General features: G+C 47.5%; 1 protein-coding gene across 1 annotated transcript; it reads right to left on the minus strand.

Annotated features, from left to right (window-relative positions):
- Nucleotides 1–11,701: 11,701 nt before the first annotated feature.
- On the minus strand, nt 11,702–12,664 carry LOC123082429 (pollen allergen KBG 41-like). The gene has a single exon (XM_044504756.1). It carries the CDS (start codon nt 12,608–12,610, stop codon nt 11,813–11,815), a length of 798 nt encoding a protein of 265 aa, XP_044360691.1. The 5' UTR covers nt 12,611–12,664; the 3' UTR covers nt 11,702–11,812.
- Between the last annotated feature and the right edge of the window lie 758 nt (nt 12,665–13,422).

The raw sequence follows: 13,422 nt of genomic DNA on the forward strand, positions 1-13,422 counted from the left end.
TTGCGATCTTGATCGTATTTGTTGTTGCATTTAAATGCTTTAGCTAGAGAGTTATTTGTTTGTTGCATTTAAGTGTTGTATGAACTTTAAGTATGAACTTGTATTAATTTGGTATATTCTGTGTTGTGTAATGAAGATGAGCCGGCAATGGATGTACGATGACCGATGCTCTCCCCAGTTCGTTGAGGGCGTGCATACTTTTCTGCTTGCGGCTGAGGCAAACAAGCGGGCGGATGGTTTTATGCCTTGTCCATGTGCTCGCTGTAAGAATGGTCACAATTACTCTGCGTCAAGAACCATTCACGTCCACCTGTTTAAGTCCGGTTTCATGCCCCATTATAATGTTTGGACCAAGCACAGAGAAAGAGGGGTTATGATGGAAGACAATGAAGAAGAAGAGGACGACGACAACTATCCTGGCCTTGGGTTCCTTGAATACGATGATACAACAATGGGGGAAGAAGCTGAGCCGGTAATGCGGGAAGAAGCTGAGCTGGCAATGCGGGAAGAAGCTGAAGAAGAGGCATCAGATGAGCCCGTTGATGATCTAGGTCGGGCCATTGCTGATGCAAAGAGAAACTGCGCAAGTGATTTGGAGAAGAAGAAGTTGCAGCGCATGTTAGAGGATCACAAAAAATTGTTGTACCCGAATTGCGTAGGTGACAAGAAAAAGCTGGGCACCACACTGGAATTGCTGCAATGGAAGGCAGAGAATGGTGTATCTGACAAGGGATTTGGAAAGTTGCTGGTAATGATAAAGGATATGCTTCCAAAGGACAACAAATTGCCCGAGAGTACGTACAAAGCAAAGAAGGTTGTCTACCCTCTAGGGTTAGAGGTGCAGAAGATACATGCATGCCCTAATGATTGCATCCTCTACCGCGGTGAGTACGAGGATTTGAACGCTTGCCCGGTAGGTGGTGCATTGCGCTATAAGATCAGCCGAGATGACCCTGGTGATGTCGAGGGTCGGTGCCCCACGAAGAAGATTCCTGCCAAGGTGATGTGGTATGCTCCTATAATACCACGGTTGAAACGTTTGTTCCAAAACAAAGAGCACACCAAGGCGATGCGATGGCACAAAGAAGACCGTAAGAAAGACGGAAAGTTGAGAGTACCCGCTGACGGGTCGCAGTGGAGAAAAATCGAAAGAAAGTACGGGAAGGAGTTTGCAGATGAAGCAAGGAGCGTATGGTTTGGTCTGAGCGCAGATGGCATTAATCGTTTTGGGGAGCAGAGTAGCAACCATAGCACCTGGCCTGTGACTCTATGTTTGTATAACCTTCCTCCTTGGTTGTGCATGAAGCGGAAGTTCATTATGATGCCAGTGCTCATCCAAGGCCCTAAGCAACCCGGCAACGACATTGATGTGTACCTAAGGCCATTAGTTGAAGAACTCTTACAACTGTGGAATGGAACAGGTGTACGTGCGTGGGATGAGCACATGGGGGAAGAATTTGACCTAAAGGCGTTGCTGTTCGTGACCATCAATGATTGGCCTGCTCTCAGTAACCTTTCAGGACAGACAAACAAGGGATACCGTGCATGCACGCACTGTTTGGACGATACCGACAGTATATATTTGGCTAATAAGAATGTGTACCTGGGACATCATCGATTTCTTCCGAGCAGGCATCCCGTAAGAAAGAAAGGCAAGCATTTCAAAGGTGAGGCGGATCACCGGACGAAGCCTCGCCACCGTACTGGTGCTGATGTACATGATATGGTCAAGGATTTGAAGGTGGTCTTTGGAAAGGGTCCTGGTGGACAACCTGTTCCGAATGACGCTGACGGATGCGCACCCATGTGGAAGAAGAAATCTATATTTTGGGACCTGCCCTATTGGAAAGACCTCGAGGTCCGCTCCGCAATCGACGTGATGCACGTGACGAAGAATCTTTGTGTGACCCTGCTTGGCTTCTTGGGCGTGTATGGGAAGACAAAAGATACACCTGAGGCACGGGAGGACCAGCAACGTATGCACGGAAAAGACGGCATACATCAGGGTCATGCAAGCTACGCTCTTACCAAAGAAGAGAAGGAAATCTTTTTTGAATGCCTGCTCAGTATTAAGGTACCGTCTGGCTCTCGTCGAATATAAAGGGAATAATAAACATGGCAGAGAAAAAGTTCCAGAACCTAAAGTCTCATGACTGCCACGTGATTATGACGCAACTGCTTACGGTTGCATTGAGGGGGCTTCTACCGGAAAACGATCGATTAGCCATTGTGAAGCTATGTGCATTTCTCAATGCAATCTCTCAGAAGGTAATCGATACAAAAATCATACCAAGGTTACAGAATGATTTGGTGCAATGTCTTGTCAGTTTCGAGTTGGTGTTCCCACCATCCTTCTTCAACATCATGACGCACGTCCCAGTTCACCTATGCGAAGAGATTAATGTTTTTGGTCCTGTATTTCTACACAATATGTTCCCCTTTGAGAGGTTCATGGGAGTCTTAAAGAAATATGTTCATAACCGTGCTAGGCCAGAAGGAAGCATCTCCAAGGGCCGTCAAAATGAGGAGGTCATTGAGTTTTGTATTGACTTTATTCCTGACCTTAAGCCGATTGGTGTTCCTGAATCGCGGCATAAGGGCAGACTGGATGGAAAAGGCACGCTAGGAGGGGAACAAATAATATGTATGGACGGACATTATCTCACTGAAGCACACTACACAGTTCTACAGAATTCCGCCTTGGTGGCTCCGTATATGGATGAACACAAGAATTTGCTACGCTCCAAACACCCGGAGCGGTCTAATGACTGGATTACACGTGAACAAACCAGGAGTTTCGCCAGCTGGTTGCAAGCACGTACCATGCATGACACCTCTATTGAAGATGACCTGTACTTGCTGTCCCAGTTACCATCTTCGAATATAATGACTTTCAAAGGGTACGAGATAAATGGTAATACATTTTACACGATCGCCCAAGATAAGAAGAGCACCAACCAAAACAGTGGTGTCCGCTTTGATGCAGAAACCAAGACGGGAAAGGAAACATATTATGGTTATATACAGGACATATGGGAACTTGACTATCGACGTGGTTTGAAGGTCCCTTTGTTTCGGTGCAAATGGGTCAATATGACACGAGGCGGGGTAACGGAAGACCCGCAGTACGGAATGACAACAGTGGATCTCAACAATCTTGCGTATGCAGACGAACCATTCGTCCTAGCCAATGATGTGGCACAGGTTTTCTATGTGAAAGACATGTCTACCAAGCCAAGAAAAAGAAAAGATAAGGAAGCGAATGCATCGTACGGTGAGCCAAGGCGGCACATAGTTCTTTCTGGGAAGAGAAACATCATGGGAGTGGATGACAAGACAAACAAGTCAGAAGATTATGAAAAGTTTGATGAAATTGCTCCATTCATAGTGAATATTGACCCGAGCATCCCGTTAAATGATGAAGATTTTCCATGACTACGACGCAAAAGGACACACGCGAAGAAAAAGTTTCACACCCAAAGATCTGGGATGTGATCAGCTTAACTATCATCACTTTCTTCTGTGTTTCACACCCAGGAGGGAATCTCTGTAATAGTTAGGGTAGCTAGTTATGTGTTTTGGCATTTGAAACGCGAAGAAATTTTATGTGCAAGCAAATTCTTTCATGCATTTACTGATTTTTTCAGCTAAATGACCCTGAAATTGAAAAGCATTTCAAATGAACTCAGAAAAGGATGAAAGTTGGCATGGTATCATAATTTCACCCACATAGCATGTGCAAAAATGTAGAGAGGGTTACCGCAAAAACTGGATGCACTTCGTGTACAAAATGGACAATCTGTTTCGAAGTATCAGGTTTTCGGACGAAAACTCATCCGTTACAAAGGCATTTCATTTTTTAAATAACCTAAGCATTACCAAATTGAATATAATGATAAAACACACTAATGTTAAACATAAGAAAAAAGAATCACTGAAAAATCTATTTTCAAAGTTAAGTTATTCACAAAAATAAATAAAGCAAAAAAATAAGAAAAAAAGCCCACCTACTGGGCCACAGCGGCCTGCATACCACTAGAAACCCAAATTCAAGTTGCGCCAGGATGCAGGCCCGCTAGCCCAGTAGGCCCAACAGGGCATCAAAGAAGAGGTAGGCCCAAAAGGTCTGCTTAAGAGAGGAGCTCGAGACAGCAGCGACGGCGGGGCTTATAAGCAGGTGCGAGTGCCCCTCGGCTAGCGAGGTGGGACTAAACTTTTGTGCCCCTCGCCTGGCAGCGCACACCCTTTAGTACCGGGTCGTGGCACCAACCGGTACTAAAGGGGGGTGCTTCCCGCCGCTTGGCCTGGCCAAAACAGGCCTTTAGTACCGGTTGGTGGCTCCAACCGGTACTAAAGGTGCCTTCTATATATACATCACTTCGAAAAATTTCATTCTCCCTTTGCTTCTTCCCGATCGATCGACGCCGTCGCCGCCCCCATCCTCGTCGCCGCCCTCATCCCCGTCGCCGCCCCTGTCCCCGTCGCCGTCGCCTCCCTCGTCTCCGTCGCCGCCCCTGGCCCGTCCCCGTCGCGCCGTCCCCGCGTCGCCGCCCCGTCACGCCCCGGCCCATCGCTGCCCCGGGCCGTCGCCTCGCCGTCGCCGTCGCCCCGCTGTGAGCTCTCCCCCTCTAACCCTTCTCCCTCGCCCCCGGTGGCCACCATGGGTGCCGCCCCCCCCCGAGCCCATACACACACACAAGCATGATGAACACACACACACACACATTTCCTTAAGTTAATTAGTATATACGTATTTTGTATGTTTAATTAGTTTAGATTTTTCAGATTATTATTTTTTCACTAGTATATATGTATGAATGCATGTTAGATGGATATAATTAGTGTTTAATTAGTATGGAATTTTTTTATATAATGTTGTTTTTCTGTTTTTAATGGATGTATAGAAGTTGTTTTTTCTGTTTTTAGTGTTAGATGCTTAATTAGTATGAAATAGCATATAGAATTTTGACATATGCAATGATAGCATAATTAGTGTTACATTTGCATATAGTATTTTTGTTGTCGACGATGCCCGGCCCGCATCCTCACCGTCGACCCGTTCGTGACGATGTCCTGCTTCAGAGGACCCATGTCCGGGACTGGGCTCCGCCGGGCTGGCACTGGGAGGTGCTACCTTCAGGGGCGCGACGCTTGGTGAGGAACCCGGCCTCGGGTCCCGTCGTCGACCCTCATCTCCTTTGGTGGCATTCGCGTGGGCCACTTTCGGTGCGGAGGGAGCCGGCCCCGCCGGAGGTGGTACGTCGCCATGTCAGGGAGGAGGACGAGCACGTCCATCGCTACATGGCTGCTATGGACGTCAGGTTCTCCAATACCTGGCAGGTTCTTTGGGGAGATCACCCGAGCTATGATCCAGTGATGGTTCCTTCACTTTGGTTGTCCACCGCCTAGATTACTCTCTAGTATTCGATCTTTATTAGCTAGCTAGCTAGCTAGCTAGTGATGTATTCGATATATAATATTCGAGATGATTTATTCGAGATTATATATATTATTTGAGACGATGTATTCGAGATTCTATCTATTATTCGAGACGACGTATTCGAGATTAAATCTATTATTCGAGACGATGTATTCGAGATTATATCTATTATTCGAGATTATACTAAATTCTTTTATATTTCTTTTGGCATAGTTGAATAAAAGCTATGGCGGACAATACCGACAGAGAGAGAGAATAGACCATGTTCGATATCATACACGGGCCAGATGATGATCAGAATGAAGAAGATTTTGACGGCTCCGAATTTCTAAACAACACCGGAGAGGGTGATATGATATTCGATCGCGACGACCGAGAAGATGAAGTCATGAACTACGACGAAGAACATGTTGATCCTGAAACAACAAACACCGGCGAGGTATATATATTTATATAAGCAGGAATCTGGTGATCATCGCATGTTTTAAATGAGTTGAAGATATATTAACGAATCGATCTTTCTTCTTTCAGCCATCCGGATCGAGCAAATCTTCAGGCGAAAGGACGAAACGAGGCCCGAACAAAAAGTTGAAGGAGGGCGTAAAGTACAATATCGAGGCATTCAAACCTAATGGCGAACTATTAGCTCCTAAGAAGAATGCGGACAAGTTCGTTCGTCAGTGCGGAGTTCTTGTGAAGGACCAACTCCCGATCTCCCTTCAAGAATGGAGAAAGCCAGCAAAGCCACGTCCAAATGTTACTTTTGTCGACGAGAATCAAAAAAACTGCTTTGGGATACTCTCATGGAACATTTCACCCTACCAGATAATTTCACAGAAGCAAATGTGCGGAAAGTCAAGGACGCTACTTTTAGGAAGATGGCGGTTGCATTCAAGAACCACAAGAGAACGACGTGGGAGAAGTACGTCAAGGGAGGAAGGAAGACTCCAGTATTCGAGGGGATACTAAAGAATCAAAGTGCTCATTGGGACGATTTCGTGAAATTCAAGGATTCAGAATTAGCTAAGGAACGGTCGAGAATAAACAAGAAGAATGCCGAAAAAAAGGATAAGTTCCATAAGCTGGGGCCAGGTGGCTACGCGGTGGCAATGCCTAAGTGGGATAAGTTTGAGAAAGAGATGGAGGATGCAAGTGTCACTCCGGTTACTAAGAGCTGGCCCCCCAGGTGCAGGACTTGGTTCTATGCGCATGGGAGGGGGGTAGTTGGGCCCGAAGACAGGCAATGTTTCGACGAAGGCATGTCTGAACGGAGCCCATGATGCGCTACTTGTTGCAATAGAAGAGGCTCAATCGAGGGTGTTCCAGCCCAACAGAGAGAACGACGAGCTTACGCGTGCCCTGGGAAATCCTGAACACCCGGGAAGAACACGAGGCAAGGGCGCTATTTCGTGGTATGAGGGGTTTTCGGACAGGAACGCTGACTACAGAACCCGTGCGAGAAAAAAGATTGCGGAGGAGAAGAAGAGGAAGATGGAGGAGGAGCAGAGGAAGCGGGACTATGAACGCCTTCAAGGCCTAGAAGCAAGTCAAGCGGAATTGGCCGCTAAATTCCAGCGGCAGCAGGAGCAGATCGACTCACTTAGCCAGCAAAGGGGGTCTCAGCAGCTGCAGCAGCTAGCGGATGATCCAGCATTGGATACCACCGCCCCATCCATGCCGAGAAGCAGCATGGGTTCCGCCCCGGGCGACGCAGTAGTGCTGGATAGATACCCCGTGGATGACATCACGGAGAACACTAACTGCGAGCTACACTTCAAAATGAAGAACATATCCATGAAGGTGGCGGACGCCGTTGCTTTTTCAAATTCCCCCGAGGCAACCTTCCATTGCAACCCGATTCCAGCGGGCTATGCTCGTGTCTTGGTTGATGAGGTGGTGGACCCATATTCGGAGCTACAGCTTGACATTCCTGGAGGTGACGACGAGCACACATTGGGAGAGGCCATACATCGTGTCATCCTATGGAGAAAGGATTGCATCATCTTATGAAGTCCGCCACCGAGTCAGCAGACTCCCGCTCCTCCAAGTCCACCAACGCGTGAGGCCACTCCTCCTCCTCCAAGTCCGGCAAAGTGTCAGGCCACTCCTCCTCCAAGTCCGACACAGCGTCAGACGTCCACTCCTCCTCCAAGTCCGGCACAACCTCAGGCCACTTCAAGTCCGGCACAGCTTCAGGCCATTCCTCCTCGTCCAACTCAGCCCCGTCAGCCGTCTCCGCCGCCTCAGCAATCGCAGAAGAGACACCCCGCAGCTATGGTGCGTAGCGGTACGAGTCGAGGTCATAGTACAGGAAGTACAGGCGGAGGCAAGCGATATAAATATGGTCCAAACCTCACTACTCCTCTTCCTGTGAGGGCTTACGACAGGACCGAGGAGCAAACCAATGCCATAGTGCAGGCAGAACTCGACGCCCATTTTGGACCGAAACCGCCACCGCCGCCAAGGGAGAAAGTGCCTGTGGAAGTAGTTGACCACTTCATTCGTATGGCTCAACCACCAGCTCCTAAGCCTGTTGACACAGACTATGAGCGCCACATCAGGAAGTTACATCGACAACGTCTACAGAAGGAGGCGAGCTCGAGCTCGAGCAAACAACAAGCAGCTGTCAAAAAAGCGGGAAAACCGTTGCCCAGCTAGGAAAACAGGCGGCACAATCGACCCCCCCCGCTTGTTGCACCGCCAACAACACGTGACAGTATGCACGCCCAATATTATTGTGGCCAAACAGTTTACGTTCCCGAGGTGGGCGATGTGGTAATAACCCAGGAGCATATAATGCAGGCTGAAGAACTCAAGATCACTGTTGGACAACTCCTCGAGATCGAGGACATGCCTGGGATTACAGAGGAGGAAATAAAACGGAAATATGTCCGGGGCGAACCTTTGGTCGAGCCAGAAGATGTCAACAAGCTCCCAACGAGAATGTATGAATTGCATCAATGGTACATGGACATTACCAAGAGATCCAATCGAGAGTCCCTCATGGTGTATGTCAAGAAGGATGATTACTACCATGAGAAAGCTGTGGCCGTTGAGTATCCTGAACTGTTTCAGTTATACAATCAAGACGCACTCGACAAATCTATCGTCAGTTGCTATTGTCTATAAGTGATTTCTTTCTGTAATTTAAGTCTCAAGCTAGCTGTAGTGATCCTTTTGATCAATCATTACCTGTAATTATCCTCACTATATTCTTTTCTGTGGTATTATGCAGGATGAAGATGTATGAAATGAGAAAAGGTGGACGCTATGGCATTGGGTTCATTGACCCAAACACCGTTAATGAATACACATGGAAAATAAACAAGCATCAAGAAAAAGAGGTAGAGGACAGCATGCTAGAGTTCTTGAAGCGCCTCAAATACAATGAAGATATACTACTTCCTTACAACTTCCAGTGAGTCACACTTTCTTGTACTACAAATTCTCTGTTTTTGCCTACTAGCTAGCTAGCTACATGTTTTTGCTTACATATGCCCACTTAATTAAGACATGCAAACGTGTGTGCATGCAGATTTCACTGGATCTTGTGTATCATTAAAGTTGACGCCGGAACAGTTGAAATACTGGACTCGCTACTTAAAAAACAAAGTGACTATAACATCTTGTTTGGGATAGTCAACAGGTAATTTCAATCATTATTAACTATATATCTTGGCCTATTTAGTAATTCGTCATTTCATGATATGAACTATTTAATAACCCCTTTATTCATTTTCTTTGTCAGCGGGCAGGGCTTGGGCAAGGTTCATCAGCGTCACGGAAGGCGAATGGAAACCAAAGCTGAAATGGTTTCGATCCAAGGTAAGTAATTAAGTAGTACTAGCTAGCTAGCTAGCTGCCATCTCTTTAATTATCATGCTTGATTAATTATTATCTGATTAAATTAAATTCCATTCTCGTAATAAAGGCCCTGAAGCAGGCGCAGGGGACTGATCTGGTGCATTCTGCGTTTGCGAGAACATTCGCATGATGGCGTCCGAAAGGAGCAGATCTCAAAGACAGGAATGGGTACGCTTGTCAGAACACTATTCACAATTTTTACACCATTATCGATATCTAGTCACACAACTAATACACATGCATATTGATCTCCTTCTTAACAGTTCAAAGAGGTGCGGGACAAGCTCCTAGAAACGGAGCGCGTAGAAGCTCTTCAAGAGGAAATAGCGGGATTTTTGCTCGACCAGGTCATAAATCCGAAGGGAGAATACTATTACCCGCTACCACCCCCATGAACCACTTCCAATTGTCATCGTGCTCCGAAGGCACCAATTAGGCTAATGCCACTGGCTCCGAAGGCAACATGCATATGTAGGAGAAATTGTATATAGCTATACATGTGTGTATGTGTGAATTAATATGGTTTGTGAGACATTGATGATATATATATGATTGGTTCTACTAGAAATTCTATTTATATATATATATATATATATATATATGCATAACGTGTACAATGTGTAGTACCGTAAAATACAAGCAAACGAAAAAGAATTAAAACGGAAAACACAAAATTAGATGAAAAAGAAATCATAAAACCAAAAACCCCCCAAACATTTTAGTACCGGTTGGTGTTACCAACCGGTACTAAAGGGCTCCCGGCCCCCGGAGCTGGCTCGTGCCACGTGGTTGCCCTTTAGCACCGGTTCGTGCTGAACCGGTACTAAAGGGGGGGGGCTTTAGTGCCGAAACGTTAGTGCCGGTTCCTAAACCGTCACTAAATGGCCTTACGAACCGGTGCTATTTCCTGGTTCTGCACTAGTGAGGCATCGACTGAAGGGCTATTGCTTGCTCGACACCGACTACTTCACCGACGCTCCACTGCACGGGGAGTAAGTATTTCGGCGCCGTTTATCGGATGAGCTGAAAGCTCTTCCTCGGGATTGTGAATTCCACCCAAGAGTTCGTCAGCTACTTCAAGTGCAAGAAGGATTGCACTGGCACACTTGGATTCTCCTCACTCCAGAAGTGCACGATAGCTACGAGGATGCTTGCATACGGAGCTCCCCGTGATATACTGGAAGACTATGGATGCATGGCCGAGTCCACCACCATTGAGTGTTTGTACAAGTTCTACAGAATAGTGGTGGCAATGTTTGGACCATAATACTTACGATCACCCAATGCTGAAGACACTGCTCGGATCCTAGTATAGAATGCAACAAGATGATTTCCTGGGATTCTTGGAAGCATCGACTGTATGCATTGGGCATGGAAAAACTGTCCATTTGCTTGGCAGGGGATGTACAGAGGTTCCAAAGGAGCTTGCAGTTTGGTACTTGAGGCGGTGGCCAAACAGGACCTCTGGATTTGGCAATCATTCTTCGGTATGTCAGGAACTCACAATGACATCAACGTACTGCAGTGCTCGAATGTTTTTGCCAAGCTTGTTGAAGGTCATGCTCCTCCGGTGAACTTCAAGGTCAATGGGCGCCACTACAACAAGGGATACTACCTAGCAGATGGCATCTATCTGAGATGGTCCACATTTGTGAAGACTATCTCAAACCCTATGCCAGGAGGCAAGAACTCCTACTTTGCCAAGTGTCAGGAGGCTTGCAGGAAGAATATCGAGCGGGCGTTTGGTGTGCTCCAATCTCGATTTGTTGTTGTCTGGTACCCCGCTCTGACCTGGTTGAAAGATCAAATGTGGAAACTCATGACTTGCCGTGTCATCTTGCACAACATGATCATTGAGAGCGAGAAGGAAGAGCCAGTGTTTGACACTGAACCATATTACATGCTGGGTCCTCTTGCCAAAGTTGATCACCAGCTACCGGCAACCTGGTCTGCCTTACTCAATATGCGTCAGGAGATGCGAGACCCACATGTGCATCAAGAACTGGAGCACGATTTGGTGGAGCACCTATAGAGGCTCAAGGGCAACACCTAGCTCGACATGTGATGAAATATGAGTTTTTTTGTGTTCAAATTATGAGTTTGATTTGTTGAACTATTTGATTTGTATTGATTTCGTTGATGAACTATGTGATAAAAATTAATTTTTGTTCAATTTGTTCCAAACCACACCGAACATGGGCCAAAATTGGGCCGATTTCCGCCGAAAGTGGGCCAAAATCGGCGGCTGAGGGGGGCGAGCTTGGGGGTCAGCTGGAAACCCGAGCCCCCTACGCCGATTTTTCCGTCGGTTGGCCCCCAGCCGGCGCTATTTCAAGCCCCGGGGGGGAGAACGGCTAGAGATGCTCTAAGAAGTCATCGATCTCGATCGCCGGTGCATGAAACGAAAACAAAGAATTGATTTTGATTATCGATCAAACTCGCTCACCGCCACAGTAACGTACACACGTACGCATATGCATATCTACGTACAGTATATGCGTGATGAGCTCAGACTTTGTAGCCACCGGCAGCGGCGGCGGCGGTGGGAGTGGCGGGGGCGGGGACGACCATGGAGACGATGGTGTCGCTCAGGAATGACTCAATGAGCGTGCGCTTGTCCTGGGGATTCCTGGGAAGAAAAATGGCGTAGCTCTTCTTGACGGCGGACTCGAGGGCAGGGACAAACTTGTAGGCCTCGTATGCATCACCAGTGGTCTCCTTGATGGCCTTGCTGAAGGCAGAGTCGAAGACGGTGGACCTGTCCTTTATCGGGGCAGCGTCGGCAGTGGTGGCTGCAGTGCTGAAGGCGGCGTCGATCTGGTCGATGGCCTTGAGCTCCCCGGCAGGGATCGGCCCCTTGACTTCCTCACCGGAGTGGACCTTCAGGATGCCGACGATGATGCAGAGCGACTTGTCGAACATGGCCACGAAGGATTCATACTTGGCCTCCGGGGTAGCACCCTGGGCTTTGTGTGAGGCCAACGCCAGAGCGAAGCCGACCCTGGAGTTGAAAATGGCTTTGGTGCTGGACGTGTCGGTGACCCCCTCAAGAGACCAGTTGCCGAAGATCTGCACGAAGGTGTTCAGGAATATCTTGCCCTTGTCCGTTGGAGGGGCTGCGGCTGCGGCCGCCACGGCCGCCTTGAAGGCGTTGTTGGCCTTCTCAGCTAGCTTCTGCTCCTCGGTCGTGGCCTTGGGCTGTGGCCCGGCTGGGGCGTAGCCAGCTTCGGCAGCATACGAGACGGCTGGCCCCGCCACGAGGGCGACGGCCACCAAGAGCGCCACCGTACACTGCTGCACCGCCATTGCTGCTTCTCTTGTCTTGTGTTGGTTGGTTTGCACACTACGTAGGAGGAGAGATTGTGGTGCGGTGTGAGGATGAAGGAGCTTAATTAGCTCTATATATACATCGACCCGCACGTTGAGAGGCCCGGAGAGATTACCGCGCCAAAATTAGCAATCCCCTCCTCTCCTCTCCTTTTTTTAGCCAAACTCATTATCCCCGTGAGCTCTTCATGCCACAAACCAATAATAATAGCATCGATTAGATCCCTAACTACTGTTTAACCTCGTGGGGTGGGTAATAATAAAAGTAATAAAAAATCAACAACGTGCGAAGATGTGATTGGACATAAGGGAAGGGAGGGGCCCACCCCTTAAAAATCAGGGGGCATCTTTACTTAGTTAGGATGTTTATGTATTCTCTTCGTAGGAGCCCGTGAATGTAGCATTTTCGGGGTAATTACCTTCCAGTCCGAACTATATGGGATGCTCTCCCCTGTACCAATCCTCCAAATATATCCACGCTTGAAGCATGAAAAAGAAAACATGATGTTGTGGCCACGTGAATGATGAGCCTTTCTTAAGGGTAGATTGTAAGAGATCATAGTTAGGGAAGTACTTGGCTTTTAAAATTCTTGCGTGGAACAAATCAGGGTTAGGTATGAATCTCGATCATTGCTTGGCAAGCATCGCAAGGCTAAAAGAATATATAAATCTCTAAAGTCCTTACCCCCTTCACTTTTAGGAAAGAGAATTGTCCACCATGCGAGCCAATCCATCTTTTTATTATCCTCCTCATCTCGCCACCCAAACTGAGCAATAATGTCATTAATTTC

The sequence above is a fragment of the Triticum aestivum genome, chromosome 4A, assembly GCF_018294505.1.
Source record: "Triticum aestivum cultivar Chinese Spring chromosome 4A, IWGSC CS RefSeq v2.1, whole genome shotgun sequence".
In the NCBI taxonomy this organism is placed as follows: domain Eukaryota; kingdom Viridiplantae; phylum Streptophyta; class Magnoliopsida; order Poales; family Poaceae; genus Triticum; species Triticum aestivum.

Bases quoted from the DNA above. Each gene is read 5' to 3' on its own strand.
- LOC123082429 (XM_044504756.1), bottom strand. From the start codon at position 12,610: ATGGCGGTGCAGCAGTGTACGGTGGCGCTCTTGGTGGCCGTCGCCCTC.